At 27.1% G+C, this 18,754-nt stretch overlaps 1 protein-coding gene across 1 annotated transcript in view; it reads left to right on the top strand.

Moving 5' to 3' along the window:
• Positions 1 to 2,464: 2,464 nt before the first annotated feature.
• LOC100204975 (dynein assembly factor with WD repeat domains 1) overlaps positions 2,465 to 18,754 on the top strand; it is a 43,881-nt gene continuing 27,591 nt past the window's right edge. The window contains exons 1-4 of the mRNA XM_065787884.1: positions 2,465 to 2,578; positions 6,008 to 6,080; positions 15,490 to 15,581; positions 17,474 to 17,526. Coding sequence (XP_065643956.1) covers positions 2,539 to 2,578; positions 6,008 to 6,080; positions 15,490 to 15,581; positions 17,474 to 17,526 — 258 coding nt within the window. The 5' untranslated portion in view covers positions 2,465 to 2,538. The remainder of the gene's footprint in view (positions 2,579 to 6,007; positions 6,081 to 15,489; positions 15,582 to 17,473; positions 17,527 to 18,754) is intronic.

Raw genomic sequence — 18,754 nt, 5'->3', positions numbered from 1 at the left:
CGTCGCTTAGCAAGCACAGATAAAACATTTCTGTTAATTTTGACAGAAATGTTTTATCTGCGCATGCTTATCAACGAAAAAATTTGCTTCGCGCGAAAATCTTGTCTTGTGGAAAACAGCTTTAAGGCGTTGACTTCGTAAACTGAATGTCTGTGGTTCGAAACTCGCCACTTCCCGCTTTTTTCTTACACACGCATACAGCCAATTGTTAATAAAAAAAATAGTAATATCAGAAAAAATTGATAGCAAAATTTGTGTTTTAATATCGTATAAAAGCATTGGGTTTTAAAAATTCGTTTTTATTTAACACCTTCCGGTTAAAAAAATTTTTTTTAAGCTACTGATTTCAATAAAAAAAAAAAGTTTTTGACAGTGGAAAATAGAATGTCTAAACACAAAATGTCAGCTATTCAAAAAAATCTGTTTTTAAAAGTAATAAAGATTTTTTAATATATTTTTTTAATATGATTATTATTTAATTAGGTATTAATAAATCGTTGTACTCTAACTTGAGCTATGTAAAATTAATGACGCATAAAATGAAAAAGCTAGATATAATAAGAAGGAGTGCGATAAATTCATTTCAGAGCGTTCGGAAATACAGAAAGAACTAAATAAGTTCTCTATTTAAAATCCAGGAAATTTCAAACTGCATTCAACAAATAGCCTAAACTTGTTGCTATGTCTTCTTACTTAACATTGTCAGAACCGACAACTTCAGGGGCACGTGCCCCCCACTTTTTTTGTAAAAAATCTTCTTTTTTTTTTTTTTTCTTTAAAAAACTTTCTAGATATAGAGAACTTTTTTAAGAAATTGACGGTTGTGCCCTTCCACTTTGAAATCCGTGTCGTCGGCCATGGTAGTTAAAACGAATTAGACAAATTTAAATCGAAATTTTTTATAAAAATCTCATCTTTGACAATCTATAATATAGATTTTAAATGAAGTGAAAATTTATTTTTGTTTAATACAAATACTACTTCTTTAATACAAATACTGAGTCAAATGTCTATTTTTTTAATTTTTTTTAAATTGAAATGTTTTTGATAGTTTAAACAAGAAACATTCGTTTCCTATAATGGCTTTCACCAATAATATACCACTAAATCTGTTACATTTTCTTGAAAATTTATAATGATCGTCATTTCACGGCTAATTTTATAATGATTGAAAGAGTTGATAGTAATTTGATTAAACAAAAGTAATTGCCACAACTATTATATCAAAGTTTGGTATGTGCTTTTGTAGCCCTGTAAAGCATTATATTTTGGCTGAATAATTGGTTCATTATATTTCATTAGAGAGCGGAATAATACAATAGACACGCAAACAATTTTTAGTACAATGTTAATTATGTGGTGGATTTATCCATGTAAAGGCTGTCAGCATGTAAAGGTTGCAATACTTGGTGCTCCTGTTATTGTTTAATAAATTTGTAATAAAGTGCAAAGACCATATAACTACATGAAAGCAGTTACATGGTCTTTGCACATAGCAGGGCGGATCCTGCATTTTTTGGTCTTTAAGATAACTTTCAGAAATGGGGAAAACTCCAAACATATGTATAGTTATACTTTTGTCAAATAAGGATACTTTGAAGAACAATATAGACACAAAACTTTTACCACCTGCCCCAAACGTGAGAGCAACAAGTTAATAAAATAATCTTTTTTACTTTTCTCAACTAAATGTATATTCATCGATAAACTTTAAGTATAGTAGCATATTCTCTAGCATAGTATAATCTCTCATTGTTCAAAAATTATGACCATAAAAAATTAGTAACCTCGTCAAATTAAGGGGGGTTCAAACTTTGAAAAAATTGCTGGATCCGCCCCTGCACGAAAGACTCTTTATGAGGTATCTATACCATATAAGTGCAGTAAGAGCGTATAAAAAACTAATGAGCGTTGAAAAATTAACGATTAAAAACTAAAATTCTAAAAATTTATTCGTGATGCAAGCAGTTTATTCTTTATTAATTCTTAAATGAAAATCCTCAATTATTAAATATTTCATTACTTTTTTTAAAAATAGATCCATATGTTTGAAGATGTTAGCTTAGTCCAAAATACATTAATTAATTTGATTTATTAGATTTTGACCTACCTAAATGTATTTAAAAAAAAAGTAACTCAAAACAGTTGATATCAACTAAATAAAAAAGTGAAAATTAAAATTAAAATTTTCACTTTTATTTTCTGCTTAGTGCGCGTGCGCTAGATATCCCGATAAAATGTAAACAGAAAGCATCCTTCACAACGTTTGATAACAATTATGAACGTGAACGTTTAATGTTTTTTTTAATTATTTCTATTAATTAAATAATACGTATATAATAATCAAATGTGTTTATATATATATATATATATATATATATATATATATATATATATATATATATATATATATATATATATATATATATATATATATATATATATATATATATATATATATATATATATGCTATTTGTATTTTACAGCTTACATGGTTTTGTTTTATTCATTTTATTAACAACTGCTTTTGATTAGTTATGAAACTTAGAAGATTTTTACTTCGTTATTATCCTCCAGGTAATACACATATAGTCATTGGCATTGTTAGCAAAATACTTGATGCGTTCAATTATCCCCTTTATTTTATAATAAAATAATTTAATTAAATAAAAATAGTTTAAATTACAACTTAATAAAAAATTTTAAATTTTTTTATTAGTTCTAATACTGATTGAAAGTTTTGTTTCAATCTTCTTATCTGGGCTTTAACTTATATAATAGAATAGAAAGGACAACTTAAGTGTGTATACTGCAAAGATTTGAGGTGTCTTCACATCTTGTATGTATATACTCAACACACCTTAAGTGTGTGCTCAACACACCTCAAGTGTGCGCTCAACACAACTCAAATGTGCTTAACACACCTCAAATGTACATCTTCCCCCTCAAAGATTTTGTTCTCATTGCCGTGTACATCATTTCAGAATTTTTAATGTTCTTTTGATGACCCCAAATTGTTGCTCCATATTCTACATGGGAATACACTAATAATTTGTTTAATAGTTTTAATGAGAATTTATCTAAATACTCAAAGAGTTTTTTGTCATCCAAATTTTTTGTTTGATAAAATGGTCTTTACTAAGATATTTTTGTATAGTTGCTTTAGATCTCCCTAGTTAGAATTTAGATATTTTTGAAGGATAATGTACTAGATGATTCATCTACCTTATGATTAGATGATTCATCTAATGTACTAGATGATTTATCTACCCTTTCGTCTTCAAGAATTAACTCTTCTTTTCGATCTTTTTTGGAAACCATGTATCAAATCCATTGCAAAATTAGCATCTGCTAAGGTTGCATTTCTTTATTGTGCTTGCTGCTTTCTTACTTCGGATTCTGTTCTTTATCTCTATAAATCTCAAATCTCTATAATATAAATATTTATCTCAATAAATCCATCCTTGTATGGAATACTGTTTATAGATAGAATTACTGCTCTAGATGCTACTGTTTCTGGAGCAGATCCTTGAATGATGCCTTTTTTCTTTTAGACAAGGTGCAAAAATGCATTGTAATTATATTAGATTTATATTGTAAACAAATTGGACCTTATAAATTGGATATAACATTGTAATTAAATTGGATCTGCTCTTATAGCCAACCTTCAACCATTGTGACATCGTCATAATGTTGCAACTCTTTCTCTTTGATATGAATACTATAATTGGCACTGCTCCAAAGAGCTATCCTCTCTTGAGCTATCTACTAAAATTCATTCTTGTGTTACTCATCATTCAATCTTTTATGTCGTCTCTTAATTGTTATCTTGCTTTATAAACTTCATCTTTTCTCTTCCAGTAACTTCCAACTCTAACAGTGGTTGTTTGCAGCCTTGTTGGAAGTGAAGATGTTAAATATATATATTTTAAATGTTGACGTCTTCAATAGATTTTATTAGTGTAAATATTTAAAAATAAAACTTCTTTTTATGGATTAATTTCTATTTGTTAAAAATATATTTACTTTTATGATATTTTGAGGGAATATTGGTACCCTCGTTATCAAGTATAATAAAAAAACCATTATAAAAAATAAAACCGCTATATTATATAAAAAACCGTTTAAATTTACAAAACAATATTCTTTGTAAAAGCTTCTTTTTAAGAGTTTTTTAAGAGAGCTTTTTGTGACATAAAAATTTGAACATGGGTTTCCAAAATGACATCGTCACATAATTGTCATCATCCCGATTAAGACCATTATCACAAAAGGTACTTTTGTTGTGTGGTATTTCCAACGCTTCCCTAACTTTCCTATTAAAATCAGTTGTTTCTATTTTTAAGGTATTGCGAACATTCCACTGGAAATTTCCTTGGCAAATTTTAAAATGTTCAGCAACAGCTAAATTTTCACCTTTACCTTGTTGTGCACTTGTTTGATGCTGGCATATCCGAGATGATATCTTTAGTCCAGTTTCACTAATATAACATTTGCCACAAGAGCGCTCTAATTTGTAAATACTGGGATAAGAATTAACTGGTAGTGTAGGTTTATTTTTGGAACTTAGTAGACCTAAAAGATTTTTTAGAGACTTAAACACTGGTGCGTATCCTGCTTTTTAAAAAAATCTTCTTAACTTAGGACTAATTCCAGGGATCCAGGGTAAAGACACATCTTTTTAGAGACATTAGGAAATGTTGATTTTTCATGATATCTTTTTTGTTGTTAACACTTTCTTTCGTAGACTTAATTAGTTTTTCCAGACTTTTCCTCTCATAGCCGCTTTCTATAAATATATTGATAAAAAATGACAACTCATCATCAATGTTATTTATAACTGAAACATCAAGATTAATGTATTGGTTAAGTCAGCAGATTTCATTGCCTATTGAATACTTTTGTGTTGTTTGTTAAGTAGATCTAAAAACTTTTGTGCATCTTCTACCTGGAACCTTGAATGTATATCATCATATCTTTTAAATGATTTCACATGGATGTTATTGTTAAGCACCAATGAAAGAGCATTACTTTCATGATATTATAAAAAACACTCAGCAACTACCACCATACGAGCTAACCCAATTGGTCCGGAGTTTTCAAGCTATATATATATATATATATATATATATATATATATATATATATATATATATATATATATATATATATTTTGCCTAAAATTAAATATAATGTTCGTTTTTTTGTTTTTATTTTAAATAATTTATTTAGAATTTAACTAAAAGGTTAATTTTTTATTTTTATATTCAATATATCATTTTACATGAGCTTGAATCTTTCTTTTTATTCTCCCAGGGATTATTTTCTAAAACATTGAAATCCATAAGTTTTTTTATTTTTTTATTTGATCTCCATGTTACTTTTAACTTAGCTTTGATAGACAGTCAATTTCTGACCTGTGTGAGCCCAAAATACTGTTATACTTCATTATATGTCAAACTAAATCAAACCTCAATAAATCTTTTTACTCTTTACTTTAAACAGTTAATGTAAAGAGTAAAAGTTTATGGAAGGCAATAGTTGATTAAAAAACTTTATAAAATGTTTAAACTACATTTTTGTATTTTTACTTGTTATTTCTCAAGTTTCTTATTAATAGGGCAACCCAAAGGGCTGACCCGATGGAGGCCCATTACTGTTAACAATGCTGTTCAAAACCTAAATAAATTTATGATTTTTACTGTGCTCTTCTACGAAAGAAGAAAAAAAATAGTCACATTAAAATACACACCAAGAATAACAAAACCCTAAAATATTAACTAACTTTATCCTAAAGTTGAATGTAAGCACAAAATTTGAACAAGTTTGTTAAGCACAATTTAACTTAGGTGTGCAATTTTATAGTTACTTATATACTGTATATAATTTCTTAATAACTTAACCTTTTTATTTTATTTGTTTTCATCATTGTTTAAATGATTATTTTAAATTATAAACAACAAAAATTTTTGTTTTACCTTTATTAAAGGTAATTTATTTTTATAGGTATCATTCTCGAATATGAGCAATCTAAATGCATGAAGACTAAATCCATAGACTTACTTGATCTAAAGGCTGAGTAAGTTTTATCAACTTCCTAGTTACATTAGAATAAAATTAATGATCAAAGACATTTCATGTAAGGAAGTAATATGGCCATATCATGACATATCATGTTATGACATGGTCATGATCAAATTAAGTTGAATTGCTCTCAAAAGAGTCTTTAGAGAAATTTAACCCAATAAATAAATTTGAGTTTAAGATTTAACAGTTATGCAATCTTATGACAACAGGAGAGAAGCTCAAGCTTGGAAGACAAAGCAACTCCAACTACGTTTACAATGCCTTTGTGGACCTTGTCTAGAAGAGTAAGAGCATCACTTTATAAACCAGCCTAAAGATGACAACAATGCTTTGTACAGGGGTGAATAAAAGATTTGTATATGTAGTGAATGAAATTAAGAGTAAGATAATGGCCAGCATAGTAAAGAGAGCAAGATGTAAAGAAAAGGACTCAGTGAGAGGTACCCCATAAGTTACTGGAAATGAAGAAGAGTGTCCTTTGAGGATGACTTTTATATTGTGGTTAGAAAGTAATGATTTAACAATCTCAAAAATAATAAAGCAAGCTTATGAAGAAGGCCAGCATGCCAAATTTTATTGAAAGTTTTAGATATGTCAACAGCAGTAGACCTTGTCTTGCCACCTCCATCTAATGCACGATAGAATATTTCAGTCACTGCAGTTAGTCAGTTAGTCAGCCCACAGTAAATGAACAAAATGGGAAAATTAAAAAAAATTTAGTAGTGTAATCTCTAAAACTTATTTAATTTTAGTTTCTATATATATTAAAAGAAATTTATTGATATTTTGTTTGTATTAAATTCCTTAGTTATGGGAACTCTGAGCATTTAAATGTTGAAATTTGAAGAAAAAAAAAGAATAATTATTATTTTAGGTAATTTTAGTGAGATCAACGTTGTGCGATTTTTCAATTACATCTGTTTTGTCAAAACACTAAATTAATACATGTTTTTTTAGAGTATTCAGAGATAACAAAAAGCATTTTGTTGCATAAATTTGTCATAGCATGTTATCTCAGTAATACTTTAACGATCACAGATTTTTAAAAAAATATCTTTAAGAAAATGTTTACTTGGTGCACTATAACTAATGATTGACCATGCACTACAATTAATAATCTAATATTTCTTTTAGCTATATGATGCTTTAATTGAGTTTGCATTGATTTTTCATCCCCTTTTGATATAAGTTTTAATTTGGTTGCTATAGTACCTAATTTTGCATAGCAACAACCTATTTTTACATTAACATTATTTTAACAGTTTTTTATTTGGTTTTTATTTTGGTGGTTCTGGAATAAACAGCGATGGCAATACTTCAGGATGTGGTTTTGCAGCATATGAACAAACAGCTGAACATCTGGGTATTGATCAAAACCTTATATTCAAATTATACATTATCTTGATAATACTATTTTCAGGATATAAAATAAATTGCTAAGATTAAAGGATTAACGGTTTTGACACTGTTAGACTATATGTGTCTCTATCTATTGTATAACATAGCTCAATTTGTGCACAAAATATTACATTACCCATAGGACTTATGTGAGAAGAATGACTTTAAAACTTATCACGAAAATTTCAGCCTAAAAACATCCAGAAGAGCATCAAATACTGTTTTGATCAATAAAGTTCTTGTTTCCAGTGACCCTGTTATTTTATGACTTTGTAAATCAACATCACACCAAACAAATCAAAAAATGTTTCCTTTAGATGTTTTACAATTACTTAAACAATCTTTAAACGATATTATTGTTTTATATTTTTTATATGATCTTTGATTTTTTATATTGTAAAACACATTATACATGCATACATACATACATACATACATACATACATACATACATACATACATACATACATACATACATACATACATCATACATACATACATTCATACGTATATACATACATAAATACATACATCCATACATACATACATACATTCATACGTATATACATACATACATACATACATACATACATACATACATACATACATACATACATACATACATACATACATACATACATACATACATACATACATACATACATACATACATACATTCATGTATACATAAATATATAGGTATCTATAGCAAATAAATGAAAAAATTATAACCTTTATAAGAAGCACAACAACATAATGATACTCATGCCAAATTTAGTGAATACAGCACTTGTAAAATATCAGCAAACACAAAAGATAGGTTGTTAGTATGCAAAATTAGGTACCCATAGCAACAAAATAAAAATAACACCTTCATAAGAAGCACACACATTATATTATTGCTTATTTTCATTAATATATTAGTACTAATGGTAATTATAGTTAATATTAAATTTTCTGATTAAAGACTTAAAGACCTTGTTAATAATAACAGAAGACTAATGAGGCAATAGTTGAAAGGGTCTGAATGTTCTCTAGAGTTTTATTAAAATTAGAACCACTGATGCCATTTTCCAGCAAAACAAGGTTTAGTCAAACACTTATGGGTCATTCCATATAAGATTGTCATTATTCAAAAAATTTTAAACTGAATATTAGTAATAAATTTAAAAAAATTAAATTAACAGACACATTAGTGCATCTAATAAAAATATTTTCACTTCATCATTTATTTTTATGCATGTGTAGGAGATGTTTAAAATTTGGTAGCCATTTTTAATATTTTATGATATAAAAAACATGGGTTTCTTAACATGGAGTTGTATTAAATGTTTTTTTTTTTTTTTAATTTCTATTTCTCATAATAAACATTAGTGATTAAATAAGTTTGTTAATAAGTGATATTATTATTATTTCAATTATTAGTTGGTATGTTACTAAAAAGAAAAAAGACGTTTTTCATCGTCACGACCGCGTGATTATAACAAATTTAGTTTTTTGACACAACCTTAATTTTATTTTATTTTCAGTTAGAAAATATTTAGCAAAAGAATTTTTGTTGAAATGAATATATATGTAAAAAAAATTTATAAAATCCTTGAAAAAAGTAAAATGCAATTTCTTTTTTGTCATTGCCGCGATGTAGCGGATGTTTCGATGTTTAAATGCATTGTTTCAATGTTTAAATGCGTCATTTCGATGTTTAAATGCATCGTTTAGATGTTCAAATGCATCAAGGAAGATTTAATTCGAAAACTTTATGACTGAGTAAACACAGAGATCTTCAAAAAACTCAAGGTATTATTGATATTCCTTGTTCTTCTTCTAGTCAAATGGAAGAACTTGTCTATCATTCAAGTTTGTCAGAAACTCGTGCTGTGAATAGGGTTAAATTGGCTTTACCAAAGTCGCTATGAAAAGCAGATTATGTCATTAAACAGCTAGCAATAGAAATGATCATCTCTTTTTCAGATATATCAAAGATAAAAAAACGCATCCCTTTATCTTCTAGTGTATTCAATTATGTACTTGAGTTTTACAACCGCAAAGAAATATCTCAATGGACTCCAGGTATGAAAGACTTTATAAAAATTGATGGTGAAAAATTTCAAAAATGTTACTTGTTACTTAAATTAAGAGAATGTTATGTCCTGTACACAGAAGAATTTAACAGCAAGATAAAATTTTTCAAATTTTGTGCACTTTGTCCAGCTCAAATACTCACATATTCAGAGATACCTCTTAAAACCTACTGTTGTCTAATTCCTCAAACCTTAATTTTGAACCTTATAACACAAAATGGGTAAACAAATGGATTCTTTGCAGCCTTCTTACTACAGATCGCCTCTTACTATCATGTAGTTTTTGTGCTAACTGGTCTAACAACAGAATGCTACCACCATCCAAAGAGCAAAACGAAGAGTGTATCGAAGTCAGTTACATATAAAGTAACGTTTTGGAGTGATGGTCCATCTTCTCAATTAAAAAACCGCTTTATGGTAAAAATTCTAAGTTGGAATATCAAAAGTCAAGTGACTTTTGATATTCCAACTTTCGAGTGGATTTTTTTTGCTACAGCCAATGGAAAAGGAGTCATTGATGGGGTAAGAGGAACTTTAAAAAGAATAACATGACAAAAATTTGAAGCTAGACAAGTTATTATTCAAAATGCGTGGTAGTTTTATGAAGCTATATGCAAAATTTGACGGTAAATTTAATGTATTTGACTGAAGATAAAATTGATCAACATTATAGTCAGCTAAGCAACACTTCACTGCAGAAAAGGTTGAAGATATACAAGTTTACCATTACTGGAAAGTTAAGAATGAAATTTTCAGCATGAAAAAATATCACCTCTATCAGACAAATAACATAGCAAACAAAAAATCGTTATTTAGTATAGTGATTTGTTTAATTTATTTAAATATGTCTTTAATATTGCAATTTAATAAAGTGATTTGTTACGTTTTTTTATTAAAAACTTGTTGGTGTATCTTTTATTTTTCTAAGGATAACTATAAGCCTTGTTTAAATTGTTTATATATTTTTAAAAACTTCAGCATTGCTAAAATATACCTTAAAAATACCTAAAATGTAATGTTATCTGATATTACAATATTTTTTCATGACCGCGATGTCACAATCGGGACTTTTTGCTAGCTACCATTTTATGTAAAACATGAACAAAAAAAATTATTTTATAGTTAATATAACATCCTCTAAAAAACAATTTAAAAAAATTAAATTTTTAATTTATTAAAGGTTTTCTACAAAACAACAAAATTACAAGTTCTGTTTCTGTTTTTGTAGCTGACATGACCATGACTAATTTTATTTTGAAATAGCGATGCAACTATAGCATAAAAATTACAGCAAATTTTTCAGATAGTAGTACGTGACCAAATGTACACATTACCAAAAAAAAAAAAAGATTTATCAAGTTCCTTGCTTATATACCTTTTGCAGTAGAAATGTCACAACTGCAACTATAAGGAATAACCCTTGTTAAATAGTTTAGAGAGAATTGAAGAGATTTCTTGAGTGCACTTTTGTAGGGCTATGATAGGAAAATTGTCTGGACCACAAGACTTGAGAAATGACTTAATTGAGAAATTACTTAAGCAACAAAAGCTGGAGTAATTTGGATGTCTAACAATGGGTCAAGCTGTTTAACTGGAATGGAAGAAGAGTGGGGATCTGTGTTACTTTAGGGTAATTCATCCAGAAATTGATCCAGAAATTTTTCAATATGTCACCATATCACCATATGTCTCAGATTTTGATGATTTTTATACAGTTATACAGAGAGTTTTTATACAGTGAGTACTTAGTAAAATAAGAATTCCTTGAAATTATCTCCAAGAAGATCCTGAAATATGACCATTTTACTTTTAGCAGATATTGGCTAGATCCCTCTTGTCCCCTCAGAATCACAACATTTATTTAGAAGTTTCAAATCATATAACTTTAAAAATATTTGATCTTTTTACTTAAAAATTTGTATCTGGCTATTACCAGAGGTGACAAATCCAATAAAAAGATCAGAAATGTAAAAAATTATTATTAAGTACATGTAATTATCAATTTAAAAAAATTGGAGCAATTTTTTGTATACCTGTTTTAAATGTTCAAGAAACCCATGTGGCTATGATGTTATCAAAAAAAAAAATTACACATCATTCTATGTTCATTGATCTTTCAAAATATATAAGGATTTTGATCTACAAGTATATGGAATTCCATATACTTGTTGGTGCATGGCACCCATGCCGGTGCATGCTCCTTATATTTTGTAGCAGAATATTATGATTGATTTTTCACTACCTTTTAGACTAGCTGGAGCTCTGAAACTTTTAGCATTTCTGTAATGCTAATGAAGGTACATGTTAAAATTGTATCCAGGGCCCAAGACACCAAGGGAGGAGGGGGCTGGGGCATGTGCCCCACTTTTTTATAGCAGAATCTTGCAATAGATTTTTCTATACCTTCCAGACAAACTAAAACCCTGAAACTTGAAAAAATTTTAACAAAGTAATTTTTCCAGGGCAAATGGCCAGGGTTCCATGGGACCCTCTTGTTGTCTGCCTAACAAAATCTATTTCAAAATTCTGTTGCAAAAAACACTTCCCACCCCCCACTCTCATATTTTTTAACACTACAGAAATGCGAAAAGTTTAAGAGCTTCAGCTAGTCTGGAAGGTAAAGAAAATTCACTTGCAATATTCCGCTGCAAAAAAGTGGGGACCATGCCTTGTTATCTATATATGGAATTCCATATACTTGCAGATCAAAATCCTTATATTTTCTGAAAGATCAATGAATATAGAATGATGTGTCATAATTTTTTTTTTTATATCATAAAGGCCACAAATTTATTTAAATTGATAATTACAAGTGCTTAATAATAATTTTTAATTTTATTTCTAATCATTTTATTGGATTTATCACCCCTGAAAATAGCCAGTTACAAATTTTTAAGTAAAAAGATCAAATATTTTTAAAATTACGTGACTCGAAATCTCTAAATAAACCTCACAGTTCTGAGGGGACAGGAAGGGCTTTGCCAATATCTGGTAAAAGTAAAATGAACATATTTCAGAATCTTCTTGGAGCTAGAGACTAAAATCAGAAAAATCTGAGATGTATGGTGATAATTGATCAATAGACACGGAATTACCCTATGTTCATTAGATTCAATTTGAAGGAATAGTTCTGCCTTATCCCTGGTGGAGGTAATAAAATTAGACCCATGGATTTGAGATGGAATGTTTGATGTACCTTTTTAATGACGTTGTTAAAGATTTTCCAAAAGCGTCTAGAGCCTAACTTCTAATATAGGAGATTTAGTAAACTGGGAATAATGGAGCTTAGCATCATACAGCACCTTTTCACATTTTTTTTTTGCAATAAATAAGTCATTTGTTTTTAAGAGAATTGTTTTTTTGAAAATGATGAAAAAAAATGATTACAATTAAACATAGCAGCTGCACAAAAAGGTGAAAACCATGTATTAGAGTGAAGCTTAATTTGAAATTGACAAAAAAAAATAAAAGCTGCCATACCTACCTAGATCCAGGAGATTATATAGGAGTCACATTTGTCAGCAGAAAGAGAAATGACATAAAAAGAAAATCACAGATCAAGAATTCCAGTCAGCTTTAGGGTAGTAGTAAATAGTACACTGGTAGGGTGAGTCCAAAAAATAAGCTCAAGATAAAAGATTCGTAGAGATCCTTGCATGTTCGGAACACCCTAAAGAAGAATAAAAAGAAACTGAGCACAAACTAGGGTCAGAAAAAAGATACAAATCAAAGAATGATGGTATGTGGTTAGGGTTGTCTAAAAAATGAGTCATAAAATTAATTATCTAAAATTAAGAAATATAAAAGTTATGAGTTTTAGTGCCACCAGGGTCATTGGTGTTTGAGCCGAGTCATTCAGTGTGTGAATATTAAAATCACCAATAACAGCAACATTGGCAAAGGGGTAAAGAGAAAGGGAATGGTCAAATTTATCAAAAATCTAAAAGTGTGCAGTCTTGAGAAGAAGGAAAACAAATAAGAACAAAGAAAAAGATGATAGAGTGAAGAGGTGCAAAGCAGAAGGACATAAAAAAATGATCAGAGGATTCAAACCTGATTTCTTGTCAAATAGTTGAATTGGTGCGTAAGTATATACCATATCATAGTAATACCAATATGCCACATCATAGTCACAGCATATGTTTTAATGCAAGTGATGCATGGACAAAAAATAAGTCATCTAAAATAGCTTGTTTTAAAATAAGTTTAGCATGTTTCACATCAACAAATGTAGTTTCACAAATACAAATTTATTATGCAAATACTTTTGTAATTTTTTCAAACAAAGTTAAAAAGCAATAATAAAAGTTTAAAATATTTTTATCATCCTGTTATGTTTCTGATCTAAATATTTTTGTCATCCTGTTATGTTTCTGATCTAAATATTTTTGTCATCCTGTTATGTTTCTGATCTAAATTAATGATTTATTTCTTTCCTTAATGTATTTTTTTTTTTGCTGACGATACAACTATTTAAAATTATAAAAGTAAAAATAGAGTAACACATAAAAATAAAAACTAAAGCATAAATTAGAATTAAATAAAAATAAATAAATTTAGAATTATAAGAATATTTACTAAAATATAAAGTGTTTAAAGTTATAAAAGTATTTACTAAAACATTAGGTCACAACATGACGTTGATGCAATATAATACTTCAAATTTGTTACATTTGTTTTTTCAAAAAAAAAAAAAAATGTGTTATGTATTACTTTGATATATAAATCTAGATGTTGTTATTGTACTTAATAGATCTGATATTAGTTTTGTTTCTTAAAAAATTGTTGTGATATCAGGCTTGGCCAGGAAGGCGTTCAATTTCAAGTCTTTATATGAGTACGCAAATAATATTTTGTTTTGACGATTTAACCATGGTTTTTGACAAATGCGCTGAAAAAATTGGTTTTTAATTACATTGAAAATAAATAACTTCAACATGTTTACTAATGTTTTTATATTAGCAAAATGCTTTTAAATAAAGTAGCTAATGATTTTAATTAAAGTATTATTGAAAGTTGCATAACTTAATTGTATAAGATTTATTTATATGTAAAAAAAAACAAAAAAGTTATTTAAAAAAAATTAAATTTTATAAGGGATAACTTTAAACAGCAATGGTCTCTTTTATAAACTTTATATAATATTCATTAAAATTAACTCGAAAAATATAAAGATTTTGTTGAGAAGAAAAAAAAAGACAAACTTTTTTGAAATCAAATAACTTTGATCTTTACTTATGTTTTTATATTATTAAAATGCATTTAAATAAAGTAACAAATCACTGCTAATGATTTTTTATAAAAATATTAATGAATAATATATATTTTTACATATTTATATAAGTATGTATTTTTTATAATAAATGTCTTTAAATAAAAAAAGTTATATCATCTTTTTAAATAAAGGATTTAATTATTTTTTCTTTTGTTTACATTACTGCAAAGAATTGTTAATCTTTTTTTTAACTTTTAAATGTGAGCATTTATTAAACAGTCGTTAGATGTAAGTTGTTACTTTATTTAAAAAGGGTTTCGCATGATATTATATTATAAATACATTAGTAAAGATAAACGATTCAAAGTTATTTATTCCAAACGTAATTTAAATAATCTTATCGTTATAGTAAATTATTTATTTTAGTTGAGTTTTTTCGTAATTTTTTTTTAGTGAAGATTTATTTGCTTCTAAGTTTATAAGTTTTTTAAGTTTCTTCAAAGTTAAGATCATTTTTTCAGCGCGTTTTTAAAATGCATAAAAAATTTTCAAAACATATTAACAGCTGTGGTCAAGTTTTCAAAGTCAAATAGTATTTGTGTGGTCATATAATGACATGAAATCACATGCCTTTCTGGCCAAACCTGGATATTATTTTTGTACATTATGATAGTAATGCTAATAGAATATTTTTTTGTACATTATAGGTCTGATGTTGATGCAATTGTTGATGAGCTTGTCAATCGAGAACCACTTATTACTATATCTAAAATGGAGCAAGTTAGAAATCTTATATTAAGTATCTTTTCATTGTTTCTTAAGATATATTACTTGATCTAACTATTTACCTGCATTCAATGTTTAGTTATTTGTTTTTTATCACATGTTATGTTGTTAATATCTTATGAGAGTAGATTTTTTCATATCGAGTTTTTTCTTTTATTTATGTTATGATGGTTAATCTTTTTAGTAGTATTATATTTAAATCAAGATATTTTAATGAACTTTTATTGCAGCATTTTTTTTAAATTTTCTCTGGACTGTCTAAAAAAAAAAAATAGATTTATAAATTTATAAATATCATTTTTTATTTTCATAACCTTTTCAATGATCCCTGGAAAGTAATTTGTCTTCATTTTTTCAATTAAATCTTGATAAGCATGATTTGCTGACTCATGCATTGACAAATGCAAGCTTTTGTAAACACTTTAAAAATTAGGCCATGTAAAATAATGCTCTTTTTTTGTTGACCAGTAGCTCTTTTTTAAAAGCCTAAATTCCATCGAAATTATTTGAAGGAAGCCTGAATAAAAATAAGTAACATAATGAAGCTGGTTGCAACCTCCATTTCAAGTTTTCTTTTTGAGCTGCTTTAAAATCGTCAGCAGGATTTTTATCAGCTTTAGAGTAATCTAGTTTTTAGATTTTAGGATCATTTTTATCAGCTTTAGAGTAATCTGATTTTTATCAGCTTTAGAGTAATCGGGACTTTTATCAGCTTTAGAGTAATTGGGACTTTTATCACCTTTAGATTAATCTGCAGAATCAACATGTTGAGGGAATCATCTGTAAAATCAACAAGTTGAGGGTGTTATCTGTAGAATTACCAAGTTGAGGGTGTCAGCAGTAAACTTATCTTTATGATTAGCTGTGTTGTTTTAATTAAAAATTGTAAATATTGTTTTTACACTAGTTTTAATTAACTAAGTGATTAAAAAGAAATAATTAGGTTTTAAAATTAAATGCTTAAAGCATATTAAAACAAAACTTTAATTTCTAATAAAATCTTAACCTTATCATTAAACTGATTAAAACTGGTTAAAAATTAAAAAACTGATAAGTTTGAAAACTAAAAAAAATTCTAGGATGGAAAATACTTTCACAGCAAATTAAAAAAACTGTATTCTTGTTTTAATGAAATTTTTTTAAAGATCAACTAAAAGACTAGTGGTATTTCCAAGAACTTTACAATATATATATATATATATATATATATATATATATATATATATATATATATATATATATATATATATATATATATATATATATATATATATATATATATATATATATATATATATATATATATATATATATATTGTTTATTATACTTTTATATAAACATTCTTCCAAAGTTTCTTTTTGTGATTTCCAGCTATTTGCCCACCATGATACTGTTGTTGCTGAGCCACCACCCACCATTATACTGTTGTTGCTGAACATTTATCAGTCGTTTAACAGTTTACTTAGCAGTTTTGTTCTGGGGTGCAACAACAAATGCAGTGAATGGCTTTCCTTGTGCAGATTTATTTGAGAAAAGTTTAAACCTTTGAACCTGGAGAGATTTTAAAGAGTAAATAATCATGAATAAATAAATAGATTTAAACGTTTATTCATATTATATTTTATATTTGATACTTTTTACAAAGTTTATAAAATATTTTTTGCCCTTTTCTGAAATATTAAATTAAATTTCTAATAGTAAATTGTATTTAATATGATTTAATAAACTTAAAACAAATGACACAAGTTTTTTATGGTAACAAAAATTTAAGTGTAAGTATATAAAGTTATATTTTATTGGTATTAAACATGTATTTCTATATTTAAAATTGTAGGAATATATTGATGCAAGTATCTACAATGTTTAGTTTATATTTAGTAGTTTCTTTAACTTTTTAACATCAGAACTGCAAGAAAAGATATCTACCAATGTTTCACAGAGATACTATTTGTTTAAGGTATTTCTTGTTTAATCAGTTTTAAATATTGTTTTTGTTGTCATCAATTGACATCATCATTGTCATCCTCCTCCTCTTCACCATTTTCATCATCATCGTTGTCGTCGTCTTCGCCATCAGCAGCAGTAGCATCAATTTTATTATTTTATTTTATTAATTTTAATTTGATGCTGATGGATCTTTTATCTTTGTTTTACACCATCTTAAAATAGATTCACACAAAGAAAACAATATTTTGAACATTTATTTTCATCAAACTCTATAAAATTTTTGTTGAAACTTTAATTAGCACATTTATAAACTTTTTAAAAGTAAACAGAAAGTAAAATAGGGATTACTTATTATTCCTGGAATTATTATAATAAATGTATAGTATCTATAATGTAATAGATATTATATAAAATCTACATTAGGTTACTAGTTTTTGAAAAATTCAACTCCTACAATTTTTTGAAAAGTATATACAGGATCTTGGGACTGCAATCACTAGAAAGTATGTAAGAGAGGTTTTTGAAAAATTTACTAAAATTTTTTTTTTTTTGCTTTAAAAATGTTTTTGCCACATCTTTGAACAATCAGGAAAAAAGCGCAGCCTAGGCACAATATACCTAGGCTGCGCTTTTATACAAAAAACATTTTTAAAGCAAAAAAATATTTTGATGTTATGACGTATATTAACTCAACTAATATTGCTACCTGGCCAAAATTTCTGTAATTTTTTTCCCTGAAAAAAATAACTCCAGTTGGTATGCTTAGGAGGCCCTGACCATAAATTGCTTTAGTTATTGGGTAATATAGTTTTAAGTCTAAATTCATATACTATGTATACACCTATACACGCGGTCTACAATGTTTTTTGAGGATAACAATAAATATATGATTTCTTTTTGGTTTTGGTTTGGACAAACTTATTTATTTGAAGAGAAGTATTTTTTTAGTTTTTTAAATTTTTTTGGTTGTTTTAATTTTTTAAATCCAGAATTAGGTATTCTTAATAAAATCTAAAACATTCTTAATTAAAAGAACAATAACCTCTTAGGAAAATAATGTTTTTGTGGTATTTAAATTAAATAATTTATTTTAATGAGTCTTACTTAAAGTGTACTTTAATTATCAATTTAAAGTTTCATGATTATTACCAAATTTTTTTGACATTCTTAAGCTAGGAACTAGTAAAATGCACAGACCTAATATATTTTTTACTAAAAGTTTGGTGGTTGACAAGAAA

Source organism: Hydra vulgaris, chromosome 01 (assembly GCF_038396675.1).
Source record: "Hydra vulgaris chromosome 01, alternate assembly HydraT2T_AEP".
Taxonomy (NCBI): Eukaryota; Metazoa; Cnidaria; class Hydrozoa; order Anthoathecata; family Hydridae; genus Hydra; species Hydra vulgaris.
This window is presented reverse-complemented; position numbering and strand designations above follow the sequence as displayed.